This window comes from Pezoporus occidentalis, unplaced genomic scaffold (genome assembly GCF_034315485.1).
Source record: "Pezoporus occidentalis ecotype Australia unplaced genomic scaffold, CSIRO_AGI_Poc_V1 ctg219, whole genome shotgun sequence".
Lineage (NCBI taxonomy): Eukaryota > Metazoa > Chordata > Aves > Psittaciformes > Psittacidae > Pezoporus > Pezoporus occidentalis.
This window is the reverse complement of record NW_026914062.1, coordinates 445353-467092: the sequence shown is the minus strand read 5'-3', so window position 1 is coordinate 467092 and position 21740 is coordinate 445353. Positions and strand designations below refer to the sequence as shown.

General features: G+C 48.0%; 3 protein-coding genes across 4 annotated transcripts; 2 read left to right on the top strand and 1 right to left on the bottom strand.

Moving 5' to 3' along the window:
• The first annotated feature begins 1799 nt into the window (after nt 1-1799).
• On the top strand, nt 1800-7197 carry LOC134164389 (lysophosphatidic acid receptor 6-like). 2 transcript variants are annotated; one of them, XM_062620065.1, is made up of 2 exons: nt 1800-1812; nt 3790-5144. In XM_062620065.1, the coding sequence occupies exon 2, from the start codon at nt 3936-3938 to the stop codon at nt 5004-5006; it is 1071 nt and encodes a 356-aa protein (XP_062476049.1). In that variant the 5' UTR covers nt 1800-1812; nt 3790-3935; the 3' UTR covers nt 5007-5144. The 2 variants fall into 2 exon arrangements, with proteins under 2 accessions (XP_062476049.1, XP_062476048.1); XM_062620064.1 differs by lacking the exon at nt 1800-1812 and adding an exon at nt 5751-7197 and having other exon boundaries at nt 3687-5032.
• Nucleotides 7198-7324: 127 nt separating this feature from the next.
• Nucleotides 7325-19238, bottom strand: INTS11 (integrator complex subunit 11). Its single transcript, XM_062620063.1, has 17 exons — nt 19154-19238; nt 17880-17977; nt 16589-16662; nt 16171-16399; nt 15954-16052; nt 15832-15866; nt 15171-15309; nt 14535-14599; nt 13735-13924; nt 13345-13428; nt 11808-11897; nt 11043-11205; nt 10036-10143; nt 9318-9379; nt 8923-9065; nt 8120-8249; nt 7325-7513 (listed from the first exon to the last, which is right to left on the bottom strand). The coding sequence occupies exons 1-17, from the start codon at nt 19179-19181 to the stop codon at nt 7448-7450; spliced, it is 1803 nt and encodes a 600-aa protein (XP_062476047.1). The 5' UTR covers nt 19182-19238; the 3' UTR covers nt 7325-7447.
• A 267-nt stretch (nt 19239-19505) lies between these two features.
• Nucleotides 19506-20327, top strand: CPTP (ceramide-1-phosphate transfer protein). Its single transcript, XM_062620111.1, has 2 exons — nt 19506-19654; nt 19736-20327. The coding sequence occupies exons 1-2, from the start codon at nt 19536-19538 to the stop codon at nt 20256-20258; spliced, it is 642 nt and encodes a 213-aa protein (XP_062476095.1). The 5' UTR covers nt 19506-19535; the 3' UTR covers nt 20259-20327.
• The last annotated feature ends 1413 nt before the right edge of the window (nt 20328-21740 follow it).

The window sequence follows — 21740 nt, the reverse complement described above, 5'->3', positions numbered from 1 at the left end:
TCTCGGGCCTCCTCCTCTGTGACCCTTTGTACAGCATAGTGCAAGGGACAACTGTTGCTGTTTGATGCAGTGACTTACTGAAACGGCCTTTGAAAGTCTTTGCCATTTCCTCTCCTCATCAGCAGTCACTCTTGTGCTGAACTGTAGTGACTTTTACATTATCCTGGTACAGAGTGATGTCTGTTGCAGCGAGGATGTGGTGTGGTACAGACCAAAGTTCCTTTGAGGTCCCTTAAAACCTATTTTAATGGTCACAGCCTGGACTAGTAGCACAGGAACAACTCTATGAGCCTGACCATGAAATGGAACCTGTGTGGGACCAGGACCTAGAAGGTGGCTGCCACCATTGCTAGCTTCAATTTGCTTGTTGCTTGCTACCTTCTGCTCTTTCAGAGCTGGTGAGCAGTGAGCGAAGGGTGGGTGAATCATGGTGTGGAGTACGGAGTAGAGAGATTTCTTTATTCCTTTTCCCCCCTTTTTCTTTCCAAACCACTTTAACCTCAGGTCTCGCCTGCTGGCTCAAGCAGTCGAACACACATTGGGTAACCTGTGGGTTGTTCTTCTCATAAAGGATACCAGAATCTGTTTTGGTTATACAATAACTGTTTTTAAAGTACCAGTTACAGGAAAGATGATGACGATTTTGACTTCTGAAGCTCAGAGAAGAAACAACACCTGGTGTAAGCACTCCACAGTGGAAACAATGTGCAGCTGAGGTGCCTGATACCACCATAACTGACCTCCCCTTTGTCCATGGGAGGAGGAGAGTTACAGAGCAGACAGCACAGTTGAGGACTCTGGAGTTTTGGGTCTCTTTGCTTGGTGGAAAGCCACAAGGTAAGCAGAAGAAAAGGCAGTGGTTCTTTTTGACCACTCTTAAGGCCACCCTTGCCTTGGTGATGGGAATTGAGTTAGTTGGTAGCCCTGATACAGAGCATGAGGACAGCCTGTTTCTGGGTGTCCCTTCATGAGAAGGGATTCATCTTTTCCCAACTCTGTTCCAGGTAGCAGTTTTGCCAGAGACCTGCTTTTGACAGCATGGGAAGGAAAGGCAGGATACCTCCAGTTACCCTCCCTTCCCACAGAGGATGCCAAGTGGTAGCTGCTTTACTCCCACAGGGACCAACTCCCAAAGAAGACAACAGAACCTTGGGGGAGCTCTGGGGTTCCTCCATGGAAAAGGAGGGTTGAGGCTGCTCTGTTGGTGGAGTGGTACCTGTTTGTGCTTTTCTGGCCCAGCCTTGCTGGGTAAGCAGCCAAAGGTGGGGATGCTGTAACACACTGCAGTGATTTTTCCAACATAAGCCCAGCTCCAGACCTTAAATGCATCCATGTGGTTAGACAGTGATTTGCCTGAGCAAAGTCTTGCTCTTCCTCCCTTTGGAGGGAAGTGAGAGTGCAGCCCCAGGCCCATTTCAGATGTCTTGGACTGAAGCACTGGTGCTTGGTTCCACAAAGGCTGGAGGGCAGGATGGGTGGGAGGTGATGGAGGAGCTTTGTGTGGGAGCGTGGATATGTGGAGAGAACTAAAGCCCACACAGGTACTGGCCATGGGCTGTGCTCTCCTGGCTCCAGGAGTGGGGCCAGTGCTCTCCCTTGGAGCTGAGTGACAGCTCTTCATCTTTGCTTCCTGTGGTTTCTTTCTCTAGAGCAACGCAGCAGAGCTGTGCAGTGCATCTTGCAGGGCAGCACGCTCTGCTGTTACAGCCCCTACGCGGACGAGCTCAGCAGTGACCTCGCGGTTGTGAGGACTCTTTGGAGAGCCCAGCGTGCTCATGTGCAGCTTTGGTGTGAGAGGTGATCTGAGCTCTGGTAAGTCAACTTTCGAACTAAATCTATTCTAGGACAGAAAACCAAACCAAATCCTCCTGCTGTTTGGGCGTTAATGAAGCCAGCTGCTGCTACAGGCTCAGGTACAGCTGCTTTGTGATAGTCATGGTGCAAAAATCCCTGCTATGGGATGTGTCTGGAAACGTGTCCCAGCTTCTGGTTACAATAAAAACCTGTCACTCTTTGGGCTTGTTACCAAATCCAGTGAGTGAGCAGCAGGCTCAGCTGTGGAGGCAGTGGCCCAGACACAGACTGGCTGACTCTGCAGTTAGCACAGCGCTGTTGTCAGCTCCTGCTTTGCTTTTTAAATCCCAGAGCTACTGTTAAAAATAACCTGAAGATGTTTAATTAAAGAACACGCTCTCTTTAGCATCACAGAATGTACCAGCAGTGGGGAACTTCTGTACAAACTCAGAGCCATTTCTGTCATATCCATCATTAATACTTGTGACTTGTGATTGAGGGGAATCCAGCATTCTTCTCCTTTTTATGTCGGTGCATTACTAATTCTATTCAGTTGATGCAATCTGGACATCCAGTCCAGGGGCAGGTCTCTGTGTCTGATTGTTTGACAGTGATGCTTTAGAATTAAACCCAGAAAAACCTCACACTTGAGCAGAGTTCAAAGACTCAAGCTTGGGTTTTCTATGCAAACGCGTCTAATAATTTAATGCACTCAGGATCCAGTGGAAACTTTGATGTAGGCTTTTGTGTGGTTTTGTAAATCAAATAACTTTGTGCAGAAATAGTTCAGTGATGCTTTTGGGTTGTCTGGAAGAAATAACAGCCCTCCCTGCCCCAAAAATCCCAGACAAGCCCCACCAGACCCACGCTGAGGAGGCAAGGCTGGATTTGGGACTGATCAGAGTAGTTTTTAACATGGTGGGTGAAGGGTACATTACAAGAAGAGGTGGAAGTGGCTGTGTACTTGGCAAATACATGCTTATTATAGACTCTGTCGCTTCTATTGCCTCTTACAGAGAGCAAAAGTGTTCTCAAACAAATGGATGTGCCGTGGTGGGGTCCTGCAGTGTGTATGTGACTGTTTGGGGCAGGGTAGAAGAATGACTTGTAAATGACTTGTGCTTGACTTGTGGGGCGCAGCAGCCAACCCATCCCCTGGGCCTGTCCTGCCCCATTAATGGCTCCACAGACCACCTCTTTCCCTAGTTGCAAGGCTTTACTCTGGCACTAGACAAGATGGATGTTCAGTGGCTCTTGCTCTGGCAAAACCCAGGGATAAAGGTTGTTTCAAGCCCTGTGCTGCTTAAGTTACAGCTGACCTGTGCCTGGTTTTGTGTTCATTTTCCTGTGTGTGCACAACCCCTTTACTATGAGGTGCAAGACCTATGTAAGCACATATATAAAGTGAAAACTCATCTTTTCCCTTTCTGATCTTCCACATATTTTGGGTGCTTTTGACTTCACCAGATAAACAGCTCTTGGGAGGAAGTGTGATTTCAGAGTTTCCTTTGGAAAGCACCCAGCACCCTTTGTGGGTTTGTGCTGGCCATGGCTCAGTTTAGGAACATTGTGCATACTGGAGCTGGGTTTAATTTCTCTGTTAGTGACATCTGTTCAGGTGTCTGTGTTTGGCTCAGTTACTGAAATGTCTTTTATATTTGATGGAGAGAAACTGCTCTGCTGGAGCAGCATTGCTTGCATGGTGCGAGTGACCTGGATGAGGAGTCTGCTCGTACAGCGCCTCCTTCCTGTATGTCAGACACACAAACCAGTCCTTACCCTACACCAACTACCTGTTTCTGTTCTGTGCTTTAAATACTGATTCTTAGCAGGAAGGTTCCACACATGCAGCACAAAGTAAAGCAGTTCAGCATTGCTGCTTCTGGTGTTTCAGTGTTGCCACCTTGTGATGGTTTTAATGCCAGTGTCAAAGCAGAGTTGCTGCTGTGCAAACTTCAGATGCTTGTGGTTTAAATTAGTTATTCTCCCTTCCAGCAACACCACCTCCCACCTGAACACACTGAGCAGAGACATCACCAAGGCTCCACATCGCTGTTGAGAGGCTTCAGCTCTTACCCACTCAAGATGAAATCAGACACAAGAACCTCCTGAGGTAAGGGGTGGTTTAAGACTCATACCCCATGTTGGATGTCCCCCCAGCAGAAATCATGGCAGGCATTTCCTGGACTGAAGGAGTCTCCAATGAGACAGGTGCCAATTCCAGTGCAGAATTCCATTTGGAAGCAGACTTCCAGTATTCCTTGTTTACTGTCATCTACAGCTTCGTCTTCGTGCTGGGTCTGATAGAGAATGTGTTGGCTCTGTACCTGCTGTCCTGCAGGGCAAAGCACACTTCCCGTTCCTATGTGTACATGATTAATCTAGTTCTGGTGGACACCTTGTTTGTGTGTGTGTTGCCTTTCAAAATTCATTACCACCTGAATGGGAACAACTGGATCTTTGGGGACATAGCCTGTAGGATAACTGGGACTCTGTACTACATCAACATCTGCCTCAGCATCGCCTTTTTCACCTGCATCTGCGTGGACCGCTACATCGCGGTGTTGCACCCCTTCACCTACATCCACATCAGGGTCATCCATTACGTGGTGGTGGTCACAGTGCTCTGGGTGGTCGCTCTGAGCATCATGGTCCCACTCATCCTCGGAGGTCCCCTCCACAGCAGGGGTGTGGGGAACACAGTAGTATGTTTTGAGAACTTTGCCACCAGCAGCTGGACTTCCCGCATGACAACTTACAACATCCTGGCCTTGGTGTTCGGGTTTGTGATCCCATTTTCCATCATTCTGATCAGCTACCCTCTCATTGCCAAGAGGATCTCCTGCATCAAAAGCAGCATTCACAAGAGGAAGGCCCTGAGCACCATCTACATCATCCTGGTCATTTGTACTTTGTGCTTTCTCCCCTATCACCTCACTCACCTGCTCCACTTCCTGATGAGAACCCAGGTCATCCAGAACAAGGCATTTGCCAACTTGATCTACAAGATGCGGAAGGTCACCCTGGCCCTGGTGAGCTTCAACTGCTGCCTTAACCCACTCCTGTACTACTTCAACTCCTCTAGCAGGCAGTGGCACTTCAACTTCAAGCTCAGATCCAGGCCTCAAGTGGTGTTTACCATCTGTGACCAGAAACTTGGGGAGTTCTCCTATGTTTATAAACTGCATCAGAGAGACGGAGATGGAAAATAGAGATGGAATCAACTGAGCTGCTTGCAGTAAGTACACTATTCATCTTTCGAGCTGTCCCTTCAAAACCGAGCCTGTAACCCTACCCTTTCTTCATACAGGGCTGTTACATCCAAGGCCACACTGGAGGGAGGTGCCTAACAACTTAGTGTTTGGATTAGCCAACAGGAGCTGTGTTCTCTGCAGTCCTGCCTAGCACACACTGTGTTTATGTACACTGATGTTTTGATCTCCTTTTTGTTTAACATTGGGTCGGCAGGAGAACACAAGGCTCTTCTGGAATGCCATGCAGCCCAGGAAAGGCTTATGTGAAAGAAACCAGCCTGCTGCTGGAGTGGATCAGGGCTGTCCTGCTTGGCTTTTCCCATTTTGGAGGGATCTTCCCTCCCGGGGGGCACACCAGAGCCAGCTGGGTTCACAAACTGCTTTCTGCCTACATTCCACAGCCAAATAAGGGCTTCTCATCCCTCCTTCCCAAGGAGGACAGGGTTTCCAGGGTTGTGCACCCATGGGTTCAAGCTGGACATCTGTTAACACAGGTTTAGCTGATGGCAGATCCAAGAAGTTACCGGTCAGTTAACCCTGTGCAAGACCAGCAGTGAACAGGCTGCTCTGACCACATGGTTGTCAAGGGAAGGCCTCGATGCCAGCACAGCTCCTGCTGCAGTGCAGTCCTGTGCAGCCATCACAGTTTGTGATTATAAACCACAACACCTAACCTATCTATCTCCCCCCTTCTGTTAACAGCCACACACAGCTTCTGAGAACTGCTGCGTTTTTTCCACCCTGTGAGACTGTGGAGAGAATTTATCATGTGGGGGTTTCAGAAGCACCAGGAACCCACTGGCCAGGCTGATAAACTGCTTAACAGCCAACAAGATTCTGAAGATGATGTTGATTTGGTAACAGATACAGACTGTGTGCTCTGTTCCTTCCCACGCCACTCCCAGCTCTATGAAGTGTGTGTATGTACTGACTGCTGAGCGGAGGACTGCAAAGGGAAGGTGGCCTAGGGCCTGCTGACCAGGGCAGGAGGAGGGCCTAGCTCTGGCAACGGGCTGAATCCGTGTTTCCATTTCCAAATGTGCAGACTGCAGGTTGAAGGTGACACTTGGACCTGTGAATGTCACAACAAGCGTTGGGGTTCGTGGGTTATGCTGTGTTATTGGAACAGGAACTGCTGTGGACCTTAAAGGAGGGAGGGAGTGGGATCATGGGGCAGAATGGTGTGGGGAGATCAGTGATTGTATGTGTCTACATGATGTTGTAACTTCTCTTTCCACAACGGTTGCTCTGCCCATTCTCTGATGGCAGCTGCTACTCTGCTTCAGGTCAGAGGTAAGAGGGTTGGAAAATAAGCAGCACGGGTGTAGGGGTATGTTGGGGTCTTGGGTGATGGGAAACCATCCATGCACGATGGTGGTAGGCCAAGGGTCTTGCATTTGGAGACTGTATTGATCAGCTAAAGCTGATCACTGAACCACTTCAGCAATAGAAGATGGATGCAGCGAGCAACCCAAGAACAGATGTGAAATCACTGTAATAGAGCTAAAGCTTTGTAACAAATGGCTTTTGTGGATGCATTTGTTGGGATGGGCCTGACTTGCATTAGTTATGAGTTACTGCTACCTGCAGTTTGAATCCCATAGAGTGGGTCTGTGTTTAATGATGGGTCAGTGACTGACCTCCCCCTTCCCATGCTCTGCTTTTAGCCTGCAGGAGTTATTAAGTATCAGTAGCAAACCTGCTCAAGCTCTTCTAAAAAGCTGAGGATTCCTGAGTTCCTGTGCTTGATGGGGTTGGTAAGACAAGTGCAAATCCCGGCACTTGGAAATGGAGCCGAGGAACGCCTCCATGGGAGTATTAGAACAAACTAATCCTTTACCTTTCATGAGAGACTGCTATTTTTGTCCCATTTATAGGCTATGGAGAAGCCTCCCAGCACTGGAGGGACTGTTCCTTCCACCTAAGCACAATCTTTATGTTCTGCACAAAGGCAAAAACTAATTCTGAGCCTCCATCCAGAAGTGCAGCTTTCCTGCAGGCTGGCAGCTGCCATGGAGGGAAGTATGGGTAAGGAAATGTTACACTGCTGGGTAAAGAGCAGGGTTAGGGGGTTATTCTCTTGCCTCCATTATAGGGTGCATGTTAGTTGTGATGCTTTGAAAGCTCCTTGTTTCACTGCTGAGGGTTTAAGGGAAAGGAGCTTAAAGAGCATCTCTTACAGTGTGAGCAGCACTAAAGGTGTCCTCACAACTCTAAAGCTGCAGTGACCCCTGGCCCAGGTCTCCAGCGTGGTGCTGCTGAAGGGTGTAGGCAGGCACTGCACAAACACTGTAATTCCTTTACTAAAACAAAGCCATTAAAAAGCATTGACAGGGTAATAACCAAAATAAACCTGACTCTCTCTGAAGCACTCCTGGGAGTGGTGCCCTTGGGGGGGCTCACGCTGTGCTCTGGGGGAGTCCTTTCTTCAGAAGGGAGGTGAGATAGCTGCCCAGTTCTTCGTCCTAGAGAGAGCAGAACAGAGAGAGACGGGATGAAAGCAGTCATCTGCTTGACTTGGCCCTGTGGGCAGTAAATTCAACTCTGGTACCTAGAAATAGACTGAAGTAATTCTAATGTTAGCAGTGTTCATAAATGGAAGCAGTCCAGGCAGCACAGATGTATTTCTGGGTGTTCTTTCATAATATCAATGCAAAACTCCCTTTGGCAAAGCAGGTGTCTGGGCTTGAGGTACCCCTTTTGAGGAAAATGACCTTTTGTCTTGAAAAAGGATACAGAACCATTGATTTTTTTTTTTACCTTTTTTTCCTTTTTTTGCCCTCAAGAAGGCAGCTCTTTGCTGTAAAAGCATCTAAAAACGTAGCCTGAGAAGTACAATTTTGAAAGGAAGAAAGATCAGACTACAGCTGATGTTACCACTGGTTTGTGTTATCCTGCTTTCTGCTTCTTGTTCACACCTAACAGATACAATGTCAAATACCTCCAAGCTATGGCAGTACTGGTGTAGCTCAGATTAGAAGCTGGGTACTGTAATGTCCTCAAACCACAGATATAATTGTAATTAACTTGTAATTAAATAATTGGTTAAGTACATCTTGAAGAATTCCAACCTGGTAGGTCCAGGACACGAGCAGAACTTTGGTTCCTTGATCCTCGGAGTGTGCCGTGGCTTGGATAAGAATGGACTCCACTGTTATAGACCCATCAGGGAGATGCTGCACTGAGTAATCTTTCAGGACCCTGGTAAGAGAGAAGATAGAGGATTTAGTTTGGATGGGACATGTGTGCAGGCTGAAGGGTGGTCTCCCCTGTACCTCTGAATCCCCAACACCAATGTGTTCACAGTGGAGAATGGGGCTGATTTATAACTTATTTTGGTGCTTATATTAATCACGTAGCATTTCCTATAGAACTTATTTCTGGCTCTCATGATGTGTATGGCTCCAGGCTGAACCCTGTTCATCCAAGCAAAGGACTACTCAAAACTGACCAGCTGCCTGTAGGAAGTGTTTAAGGTTCATGTGCTGCAGCTACTGAATAGCTGTAAGAGGTGTCTTGACCCTGCACTTGATACTCTCTCTCTCTAAACAATTGTACTAACTTCAGGTAGAAGCAGCAGTGAGAGCAGCAAGGCAACAGGAACAAAGATTTGGGGTGTTCTGCCTATAGCCTGGTAAAGAGCAGGAGCTGGAAGTGATGACCAACCTCTGCCACTGCAGTGTATCCACTGCTCTGGTTATGGGATCTACACAGACTCAAATCTAGAGCAGTTGAGTCTTTTGGGCTGCAGAGACTTTTCTCCTTGTAACTCAGGGGCAGAAAGGAGGGAGCATTTGAGCTTATCACTCTTAATATAGGTGGTATAAGTCCATGCCTAGGGGGGAGAACCACAGAGAGGTGAGGCTGGCCTCACCCTTTGAGGTGGTTGTACACACGCAGCACCGTCTCGTGCTCCTTCCGCGGGTCCTGGATGTGGACGCGGCAGGTAAAGCGCAGCTGATGTTCCGCCAGGCCCAGCTCCTTCAGAGCCTGCTCGGGGGAAAGCAGGCGGAAGCTCTGCAGAGGGAAAGCACAAACCCATTACAGGGTGTTTGTGAAGCTCTGGTCCTCCTCGTGTCCGTCACTGGGAACCCCAGCAGGTAACATCGCTCCCTTTCTACCTCTGAAATGCCTCGGGCAGCAGTAACAGCGAGGCACGAGCCTATGACAGGCAGTGAAGGTAAAGGTAAGGTGGTGGCAGGATGTCCACCTAAAATGCCATATCAATTCTTTAGTTCCCAAAATTAATATAAGAATCTTTTTACTTACGTTATCCTTCATCATTAATGTGCCGTGCATGAGCTTTGGCTTCTTGACATCGGGTAGGAGACCTAAACCAAGGCCAAAGAAAGAGACCATGGTTAATGAAGAAGTACTTACTTTTCAGACAGACACCTGCTATAGGACTTAACAGTTTGGATTTCTGAGTCTTGCTGAGGTTCAGAGACTGGTATTTTACATCACTGTTCTCCTGTTAAAGTGCGTGGTGCTTATTAAACCATCATCAGAACTTCAGACACAGGAGAAGCCATGCTCAGCGATACAGACCTGCAGCCTCTTCCCACTTCACCTCCTGATCTGAGAGGTTTCAGATTTTTCTTAAATATTTTTCAGAATTTTCTTAAATATATTTCCTTAACTTTACAAAATTTATCCAATTTTATAAACCTTCTAAAAAGGTTTATCAAAGCAGTTCAGACCTAGCGAGTAAAAACTTGCATGGGTTTTGTTTCTTAGCAATGGGCAATGAGCAGCAAACAAGGCAGTGTGTGTTAAACATTGCTGATCACACATTCACAGCACAGTAGCTGCTGCGTGTCACAGGAAGCCCTCCCAACCTCTAAATGCTGATTAACCCTCTTCTTGTACAGGAAGCTCTGTTGTATGTCCTCATAGGTGTTCCCAATATACAGCTATTGCCGCCTAATACAAGTACAATACGGTGGCAGGGCCCAACAGATGAACTTCTTGGTTGAAAGTGTGTCACCTATGGCCGTTTCTCTCTTCAGGAGTCCCAGGGATATGTCCACGGGAATGCTGGGATTGGTGAATATTGTTGTGGTCTCTCCATTGGCAGGCATGTAGCAGCTGACATCTGCAATGTAAAGAACCAGCGTCAGAAGGACAGCGGCTGCCGCAGCCGTTCCAAACCCGGACCAGCGCTTCAGCCCTGAGCAGATGGAGCCCAGATTTATGGCAGAAGAATGTTGCAGCTCTTTGAAAGGGGCTGAAAAGCACAACTGCTGCTCAGGCACCTTTACCAGAGCCACCAAACCCCCTGTGAGCCCAGCTGGCCTGGGCAGAACAGACTGCACCAGAACTGCCTGCCCTCCGATGCTGACAGACTACTGCAAAGAAACCTGCAGGCAGTAAGTAATCATCCAACGTGAACTCTAGGCTTTCCCTACTCACTCCTTCCAAGGCAGTTGTTTCCAAGGAATTATTGCTTTTCCTGGAGCTCATTCCCCTTAACTAAAGTTGCCAAAGTTACAGTTTCAGATGTACCCTGCCTGCCTTGGCTTGTAATAGGATTATGAGCTTCTATGATTCTAATACAAATTCACTAAGTGAATAATGATAACAATAATGATAAGATATATATATAATGATACAATAATGATAAGCTATAATGATACAAACATCACAGAGCAACTTACACTTCAGGTCCAAATGGGCATTAGAATTAAATGGGCTTAACCTGTTAAATAAGATGTTGTTATGGATAGTAGTTTCCTAAGGGTGACGGGTCCTATAAATTACATTATGCCTAATCCTGTGCTGAGGTCCAGTGGATTAAATTTAAAGCCAAGTTGGACACAGGGGCTTGGAGCAAGCTGCTCTAGGGGAAGGTGTCCCTGCCCGTGGCAGGGGTTGGAACTGGATGAGCTTTAAGGTCCCTTCCAACACAAACCAGGCTGGGATTCCATAAAACATGTGAACGTTCCTGCCTGCTTCCTGCCACCACTCCCTCTTCAGTACCAGCACCATACGTACGAAATTCCTGTTCTATTTTCTGCTTCAGAAACTCCATTTTCTTTGCTTCCCCGTGGACCAGGAGAACATTCCGAGGCTCAGCCTGGCGAATCAGCTGCATGATCCCCTTGGCATCTGCATGCGCACTGAAGGACATGTACTCCACCTGCATCTTCACTTCCAGCTGGGGAGGAGCAGAAAGCACAGACTTTGTGCGTCTGGAACAGTGCGTGTAACACACACACAGACCCCAACTCCTACTGAATTTAGTTTAGTTTAAAGAAGGAAACACAACTGAGTTTCCCAATGGACTGGGAACGAACCTCATTTCCCAATGAAGTGAGGTTGGAGTCAGAGCTGCTTGGCAGCAGATGCTGAATATGATGCTGCACAGAAAAGCTCTTAATGACTTAAAGGCTCAAAGTACCCAGTTTCAGAGCACAAGACTTGTAGCACGTTTGCCAAAACAAATGAATACTGAAGGACAGCTGGTATCAGTTTAATGCCACCTAAAAATGCATACTTTTTACCTGACTTAATGGGGCCTAATTATTAATTGGTATAAATATGCCCTGACAAAAGCTTATGGCAGAAAAAGACAAGCTGTTGGCAATGCAAAAATGCAAAAGGGAACCCCCCCAGTCCAATACCAAAGAAAATGTCCCTTGGGTGTTTTCAATGCTGTATGTGGCATGTTCCCAATACATGTACATGGTGTTTAACTACCACCTCCAGTTCTGAAGAACTTCCTTCCCCCAAATGATCCTCCCTGAAAATCAAACCTACTATTTGTCTTCCTTCCATCTCCAGCTTGCGCTGCCCGCTCAGGATCTTGTGGCCTACGGTTCCCTGCACGCAGTAGCCAGGCATGATCACCTGAGGAGGAGAGCAGAAACACTCCAGACTCTACACGTGGACTGTGTTTTTATCATAACCACATCAGCATTATGCATTTGTGGATGTAAGTTTGTGTCCTTCCTATCTTAGATAGGACCATCCTCTGCCCCCGGCTGGTTCTCTGCAGGACTCACATCATGTAAAGAGGAAAACCTTTCCTGCAACATTTGTTCTTATCACAACCACTCATATGATAATACATATGGTTTGATAAAATATATATATCATTATATATACCCATCATATCCTATTATAACATTAAATTATGATAGGTTACAATATGCCATTTTATATTATGATCTACAATAGGTTATAATATAATGAGATTATGTGATAGAATACAATAGAATGTAACAGAATATAATAGCATATGATAGGATATATATTTAGAATATAATATAACAAAATACAAGACTATGATATAAAATATGATAGGATATAATAGAATATGATATAGTATAATATACCACATTATATATCATATTCTATTAGATTGTTACATTCTATAATCTCATTATATCATATTCTAGTCTAGCATATCATATCAATAAATTCATTTCATATTATATCATCATATATAATGTATGGTAAAAAATATATTCTGTTATATTTTGTTACGTTCTATTAGATTCTATCATTCTGTAACATTCTATTACATTCTATTATATCCTATCAGATTGTTATATTCTTAAACACTAACATTATATTCTCTTGCAAGCTATTATACGCTATCATATTCTATGACATTGTTACACTCTATCATAATTATTATAATCTGTTTATATCTATTAGAGTCTATCATATTCTGTTATATCCTGTAACATTCTAGCATATTCTGTTACATCGTTATATTCTAATGATATTCTGTTGGATTCCATCAGATTCTGTAACATTCAATTATATTTTGCTAGATTCTATCAGATTCTGTTACATTCGGTTATATTCTGTCAGATTCTATAATATTCTGTTGCATTATGAAAAGCTATTATATATTATGTGTATGTATATACTATATATTATATAACATTATATTCTGTTACATTTTATCAGATTCTGTTACATTCTACCATACTCTGTTATATTCTGTTACATTCTATTGCATTCTCTCATATTCTAGCATCTAGTTTGTTACATCCCATTATGTTACATTCCATCATATTCTGATATACTCTATTATCTTCTGTTATAGTCTATTACATTCTGTTGTATTCTGATAATATCTAATATGATACAATATAACATAACATGTAATATATATAGAATATGATCTAGATATCTTGATATACCATGGCAAGGTGGTTGGAACTAGATGATCTCAAGGTCCTTTCCAATGTATTCTATGATTCTCTATATAATATGATAACAGAATGCATATAGTGTTATCACATTAATATAAAACATCACAGAAGGAAACAGGATTTCTCACCATATTCTTTTCATTCCCAGCCCACTTCCTGAAGATCTGAAGGGACTGTCCTGCGTGGAGCATGCCAGGGGTTGCAAACACCACCTGCAATTCAAAGATACCTCAAGAATCACCACAGGAAACGGGGGGTTCCCCCATTATTTATAATATAGAAATACCCTGAAACTGTGGAGACAATCCAGTGATACCCATTGCAGCACATTAACTACATCTGTCACATCAATTCAGCTGCTTTTTAGGAGATTCTGTGAGCATCCACAGTGTGCTAACACCTTCTTATCTTGGTCCTGTTCATGCTCAACAGATTCCTCTTTCAGCTGCTGCCTAAGACACCTGTCAGAAATAAAGCCAGTAATAAATCCTGTGTTGTAAAGGATCATGCCCACCTACCATAGGCCCTGGGTTGTCTGCAAAGGCCCGATCAAAGGCTTTGATGTGTTTGAATTCAAACATGTTCCTCTGCACAAAGGTTTTCCGAATCTTCTGGTTGGTCCAGGTGATGAAGAGCTTGTAGTAGTGATTGGCCTTCTCCGTCAGGCCCGTGGAGAAGTAAATTGGAGCCTTCAAGTTCATCCTTTCCCTGTAGGAAGAAGAGTTCCAGATATCAGTGAGGGACTAATTAGCATCCCAACGGTCCAATGCTGGAAGTCCATAAACATATAAGGTCTCCATAGGCTTTCTGCACATACCCTACTCTCAATGAGCTACACGATAAAACAACTGTATGCAAGTTACAACACTGCCACATCCCTGTGCATTCACTTGCTATAAAGTAGCTTAAGTCTGATTTTCCTTCCACCCACTACAGCCACCTTCTTTCCATTACAAATATTAATCATTCTGCTAGGGCTTTTAATACCAAATGATAATGCTTATAATTACATGTTATAAGTTTCATATTCATCCTTCCTCCTGCTCCCTTGAAACCAGTTTTACAGTGCAGCAAAGATGCAATCCATGGTTTAAAGGACAGTAAACTGATCCAGAGTGTTTGGGGAGTAGTGGAGAATGACCAGGGAGAAGGAAATGGTTAACTTGCTGCTTAGAGTCAGGAATGCTGGGAAGTAAATGGGAAGAAGTAATTCCATAATCAATCTCCAGCGTGGGCTGACCTGCAGAGCCATCTTATGTCCTAAACAGACATGAAGAGGACAAAAAGGAGGTGGGACATGCAAAGAGACCGCACTCACCAGAAGGTTTCCAACAAAATGCAAAGTTCCTGGGCACGTCCAAGGGCAAAAACAGGGATGAGAACCTGCAATTGAGGGATGATTTAGTCTGTGAAAGCCAGACTGTGTGTAAATGGTTATCAGTCCTGAACAAGTCCCTCTCACTGTCTGACACTCTCTTTCCTTTCCACAGCTGAGGTACTGAAGCATCATTTACTGGGTGCTAAGTGTGCATCTTCCCTGCACTTGGAGGGGCTTATGGTAACAAAACAGTGCTGAACACCATGCAGCAGGATACTGAACAGACCTGGCTACACTGGAGGGCATTCCTGATCAAGTTTAAAAGCAGTAACTGACCAGTCATAGTTCCTTCATTTACAGGACCAAGAGGATGTTTCAGGGTTCAGATGCAGACTAGTTTTGCCTTTATATCTGCAGACTAAGCACTGCATTTCCCTTCCTGCCTCACGAACTCAGTCTGGTTTCCTCTCGGTGTAGTTTAAGTGTTCAATAGTCTCCATTTTAAAATACAGATGGAGAAATACAGAAATGCCTTGTTTCAGGTAGTGGTCTCATGTAGGTGCCCAAGTTAATCAGTAGGCAACAAGAGCTTCACAAAGGAAAACCCACCCCACTTAGGTTATCAACCCTCGGTACCTTTCCTCCTCTTTCCACAGTCTCATGAACTTTCTTCAGGAAGTCTCTTTCTCTGCAGCGTTTGGAGTCTCTGATGGTTGTGGCATAGGTGGATTCAGTGATAAGTAAATCTGGGCGACACTTATCGATCCAGGCAGCACTAGAACAAGAGCAATTCAAGCAAATGAAGAGCTGGTATCTGGCATTTCTGAGCCACGGAGAACGGCGCAGGCTCATCTGCAGACGAGAACAGGTACGCAGATGTGCATCAGCCTGCCCAGTCACAGAACAGACTTGACTTGCAAAGCCAGTCTTCTCCAGGCTATTACTTGCTTTAAATGCATTAAAATAATACTCTAAATATCACTAATAATATAAATCTCCCATATATAGCAGTAAAATTAAATGAACATCAAAGTTTCTGATTGGCACTCTAAAAACTAAACACATTTAGAAGACATCATGACCAGAAGTGTTTTAAACACAGAAGTCCAATTATTATGCAGCCTTAAAAATGTATTATTATGATGATACAGAAGAAGTTTACATTAAGGTCCTTGTGGAAGACTCAATGCAATCCGTTCACTAAATGTTCCAGTCTCCTAACAAAGAGTGCTGAAAGCCCCTGGTATGAACAGAACACAGCAATACCCACAATTCAGCAACTCAGCTTCCTACTTACCCTAAATGTCTGTCTGGTGTCATGTTATAATCACCCTAATGGAAGAGGAGAAATCCATTAATATTCTCTAAGTAGTGACACAGGGCATTAGAAGGGCTCTGTATTTAGCTGTACATACTCACAGTGTACACGACTGACTCGCACCCAACCTTGATCTGGAACATGGCTGCTCCCAGCACGTGGCCTGCGTAGTAGGCCTTGATCTCCAGCTCCTCATCCACCTGCACCCGGAGGCAAACACTGTGTTAGTGCAAACACCTTGGAGAAACCCAAACCTGCCCTGCCTTCCCCAACCACCCAGCTGGTACGACTCACGAGGGTGCAGAAGCCATCCCTCACCTGCACTGTCTGGTGCAGATGCACAGCAACCACTTTTTTCATGCAGTCTTTAATCATTTGGGAAGTGAAGAAGTTGGTTTCCCCTTTCTTGTCTACAGTAATTTTCCTGTAGTCCTCCAGCAGGATGGGGCAGATGGCCTTGGTAGGATGTGTCATGTAAATGGGCCCATCGTAACCCACCATCTCACTGAAATAGGGTAAAGCTCCACAGTGGTCCAGGTGGAAGTGGCTGCAAAAAGACACAGAGGATAAGGGGGATGCACAGGAACCCAGCCTGCCTGGCTCTTGGATCGCCAGGTTTTTAAATGGCCAAATGTCAGTGATCAGCTCACAACACGCTTGGGTTGCTAGGGACAGTGCCCAAAGCTTTCCCATTTCCCATGTGAGCTCTGACAGGGAAGGCAGGCAGCTGTCTCACCTGATGATCACGCAGTCTAGGAAGTCCGTCAGCCTCCCATTCTGGGTGATGTAGGAGAAGTCAGGAAAGCGCCTCTGCAGAGACATGAAAAAACAGGTTATCCATTATAATACAAACCCAGCTACTACCACATTACTAACCCAACACAACCACCACGTGTAACCCAACACAACCACCACGTGTAACCCAACACAACCACCACGTGTAACCCAACACAACCACCACATGTAACATGACTGGGTGTAACCCAACACAACAACCATGTGTACCCCAACACGACTGTGTGTAACCCAACCCAATAACTATGCATAACCCAACACAACAACCATGTGTAACCCAACATGACTGTGTGTACCCCAACACAATGACTGTGTGTACCCCAACACAACTTGTGTGTACCCCAACATGACAACCGTGTGTACCCCAACACGACAACCGTGTGTACCCCAACACGACAACCGTGTGTACCCCAACACGACAACCGTGTGTACCCCAACATGACAACCATGTGAATGACCCGAAACACTGGGAACGTGCTCTATGGAGCATTTATGTGCAGAGAGAGTCAAGGAACAGGACAGGGGCGACCAGAGGAGAGACCTTGCAAACAATCAATCACAGCCAGGTTTATGTTCCAGGTAACAGAGGTGACCAATGCTTCAGCTCACCCATGGGCACTACGGCAGGAAGCCTCCAAACCTTGCCTATAGTGGCACAGTTGCTTTAACTCTATCTCACCTTACACAATAGTTTTGCCATTATTCCAGGCAATACCAGCTGACCGAATATCAGGAGTTATTTCCCAGCTCTCTCTAAAGCATCAGAGATGGTGGTGCAGACCCCACAAGTAATTCACTGCCCATAACCAAGCATCATGTTAAGAGCAGTCTAACTACTGACAGCAGTAATGCTTTCAAGCATAGAAGGTGCCTGCCCACGTGAAATACAGAAAGACCCAAGCCACCTGGAATGCAGCATCCACAGCCCAGGGAAAGGGTGGCTGGATGATGGCACTTCACAGCCCAGGAATACACGAAGGGATGCACCTCTTGCACAGAAGGTTCTGAAGGGGCAACAGTTCATTCTCTGCCATAACTCAGCTCCAGCAGTGGCTGGTAACAGCCCAGGGACACCCACCCTGCTCTTGTCACCCCTGTGTCACACCGGATGAGCCAGGCAGTGCTCAAGTAAAAGGGAATAACAGCGGAACACTGACCCAGGAGCTGGGAACAGGCAGGCACATGCACCTGGAGAGCATCTCTCCACCTAATCCAGGCTTCTCGGTACTCACATCATCGTTGTAGCCCATGTGCATCCCGCAGTCCAGCATGACGTTCTTCCCGGCAATAGACACGAGGATGCAGCTGCGGCCCACATCCTGCCCAGCTCCTGGACCAGACACAAGAAACCTCTGCTGTAGCTGCAGTCACTTCAGCAAAGCAGCACTAAAGGTCCATGAGAACCTCGTGGCCCTTTCCCAGTGCAGGAAAAGGCTCCGTCCCTTTTTCCGAGCAGCGGATCTGCCAGAGGGCAGCAAATGTGAGCTGGTTTGTCCCATTTATCCCATGGGCTCACAAGAGACCGCCCAGTTCCAAACCTGCAGTAAATGCAGACATGGATCCAGCCCGGAGCAGTTCAATGCAGGACGTGGCTGCTCTCTGCCCACCGCTCACAGCTGCACCACTTCAAGAGCAGCGTTTAGGATGGAACTCGAGGCTCCCAGGGCTCTGCACCTCCCCAGGGACTCTGACTCCCACCGCAAGCACCAGAGACCTTCATCAACCTCCAGTTATGCCCATACCAAGCTGGAAAGCTGCCTGTGAGGATACAGCAGCACATCCTCTGCCCTCTCAGTACGTGACTGTATCCCAACAGATTCCATGAAACCCATAAAGGAAAAAAGGGGGGGGGGGGAGAGAGCAATGTGCTTCCTGTGGCTCTTCAGCACTGTTCAGTGACTGAATTACCTGTTCTGTACAACACATTGACTCCTTTCCTAGTGCATATTAATCATAGAACAGTCAGGGTTGGAAAGGACCTTAAGATCATCCAGTTCCAACCCCCTGCTATGGGCAGGGACACCTCACACTAAACCATCCCACCCAAGGCCTCGTCCAACCTGGCCTTGAACACTGCCAGGGATGGAGCATTCACAACCTCCCTGGGCAACCCATTCCAGTGCCTCACCACCCTCACAGGAAAGAATTTCCTCCTTAGATCCAATCTAAACTTCCCCTGTTTCAGTTTGAACCCGTTCCCCCTTGTCCTGTCACTCCAGTCCCTAATGAAGAGTCCCTCCCCAGCATCCCTATAGGCCCCCTTCAGATACTGGAAGCTGCTCTGAGCTCTCCACGCAGCTTCTCTTCTCCAGGCTGAACAGCCCCAGCTCTCTCCCTGAACCCGGTAACTAGAACACAGCCACCGGGCTGTTGGAGTCTTACTTGCTTGGGAGCCAGGAGGAGGACAACGAGGCACTGCCAAGGCTCGGGCGGGCACACCGCACACCCGCACATTACACACGGTGCTGTGCACGGCCAGCCCCAGCGTCCCTGCCTCAGCACTTACCCAGAGGAGTCACTTTTATCTCAGGCATCTGAACAGGATTCACATCCCGGGCTGGGCGGCGCAAATCACCTCAGAAACAGCCGCAAGCAGGCGACTTCACCGCCGCCATCTCAACGGCCCTCAGCGCCAGGCCGCAGGCTCCCGGCTGCTTCCTGGAGGGGGAGAGAGGACGCAGCTGAGCGCCAGCCACGCACAGGCCGCTCCCAGCCCCTCGGCTCCCGCCCCGCTCGGCTCCACCGTCCCCCGGAGGGCCGGGCCCGACCCGACCCGACCCGACCCGGCCCTTCCCTTCCCTTCCCTCACCCGTCCCGGCCGCTCGGGGTCCGTCTCCCCTGAGCGCAGGCGCGGCGCGGCGCGGGCTCCGCCCCGGGGTGATGGGGCCATGGCGGCGCCGGCCGCGTTCAGCCTGCGGGAGGTGCTGGGCGCCTTCGAGGCCTGCGTGACGGAGCGGCGGGAGGTGCTGCTCGGGCCCTACCTGCGCGGCTGGCGGGGGCTCATCCGGTGAGTGCCGGCGGCGGCTGCGACCCCGGCCCCGCTGCTGCCGCCGCCGCCCGTAACGGGGGTGCGCTGTGTCCGCTGCAGGTTCCTGCACAGCCTGGGCGCCGTCTTCTCCTTCATCTCCAAGGACGCGGAGGCCAAGGTGCAGCTGATGGAGGGGTACTGCTGCGGCGAGCGGCGGGAGCGGTACGTGTCCCTGCAGTCCATGGTGCAGTACGAGCTGGCCGGCGGCCTGGTGGACCTGCACAAGCGGTCGGGCCGGCCCGACTCCGGCTGCCGCACGGTGCTGCGGCTGCACCGCGCCCTGCGCTGGCTGCAGCTCTTCCTGGAGGGGCTGAGGACGGGCGGGGAGGACTCGCGGCCGTCCGCGATCTGCACGGACTCGTACAACGCCTCCCTGGCCGCCTTCCACCCCTGGGTCATCCGCAAGGCCGCCACCGTGGCCTTCTGCGCGCTGCCGCCGCGCAACGCCTTCCTGGAGACCATGAACGTGGGCTCGGCCGAGGAGGCCGTGGCCGTGCTGGGGGAGGCCTTGCCCCACATCAGCGACGTCTACAGCATCACCCAGGAGCTGTTCGCGGAGCACCGGCTGCTCGACCTGCCCTAGGGCTGCTCGGGAGCCGCGTCCCCGCGGCAGGAGGGTGGACGCGATGCTGGCACGGGCAGGCGGGGCCGGGGTCGCGTTCCCTTTCCTTTCCCAGTGTGGATGGAGCTGGTGAAGCTATTCGGGATGCCTCACTTTGTAAGAGGACGCACACCTCCTGGTTTTATGTGTGTGTGTGTCTGTGTTGGCTCTGCAGGAAGAGAAACACAGCGTGCTCATGGGATAGAACAGCCTGGGGAGGAACTGACCTTAAAGATGCTCTGGGTCCAGCTCTCCCAGCAGGGCTGGGTTTGCTGCTTCTTTAAGCCAAACTCTGCAACTGCAGCAGCGTCTGTGCCCTTGCGTGGCAGCGCGGCTCCAGGAGCGGTGGCTGAGCACATCCGCTCCCCCTGAGCTCACGTTGTTTACAACCTGTTTCTTAACAGGTCGGGGCGGGGGGGTTGCCCCCTCTTTTGTTTTAGCCTTGGAAACAGAGCCCTGAGCGATGCATGGCTGAAAGGAAGCGCTTTTCCATGTGGTCAGACACTCATTTGCTTACTGCTGCTCATCCTGTGTCCCCTAGAACTGAAGGAGGAAGGGGTGCTGTGTGGTGGTGCTCTGAGAGACCGTTCCTCTTGGTGCACGGAGCCATTCAGCAGGATCTTCCTTCCCTGTAGCTTCCCCTGCCCATTCAGCTCTGCTTTATGCACCTTGCGATGTAGAACAGCTTTAGCAGGTACTGCTCAATCCTGCCCATCTGGCCACGCTCCTAAATGTGCTCTCGTTAATTCTGCTTAATGAATGTGTCAAACACTCACAAACCAACTTCTCTTGCTTGGTTGGGGGCAAATCTGAACTGGGAATCACTGCTCTGGGAGGCTCCTATTACAAATCACTGTATGTAGTCACCAGTGTGTGTGCATATACACACCGCCAAGTATGTGAAATCGTTTGCTTCAGCTTTCTAAATGCTGGAAAAGCACTCCAGGATGTGAGGAATATCTGGGGGAGGAGGGGGAATCTCACAGGAGTTGATTGTATCTCAGTAGTGCCATTGTGGCCTGCTGGAACACCAAGGGATTCAGGAAATCACGGTTACCTCATGGAGATTAAACTGACTGGACATTAAATTGTGGGAATCACACCGTGCGTCTGCAGTGTCCTTTCTAGGAGCACTTGCTGGGTTCAGGGTGTTGGATGGAGCAAGACTTGGTGTTCCCCATTCAGGCCTTGTCCTTCACTAGCAGAGTCTGTTTCATTGGGTGGCCAGATGTGAGTCCGTCAGGAGTAACCCAGATGTGAGTCCGTCAGGAGTAACCCAGGTGAAGCCAGATGTTGTGCACTGAGCTCCTGTTCTCACTGCTCACATCTGCCAATGCTGTCCTTTGCCTGAGCATAGGAAATGGAAGTTCCTTGTACGTCCTACCAGGAGGTTCAGTTGCTCTGCTGTGAACACACAAATACCATTCCCTTTCTGCTAAGACCACCTTAAAATGATTAAATAGC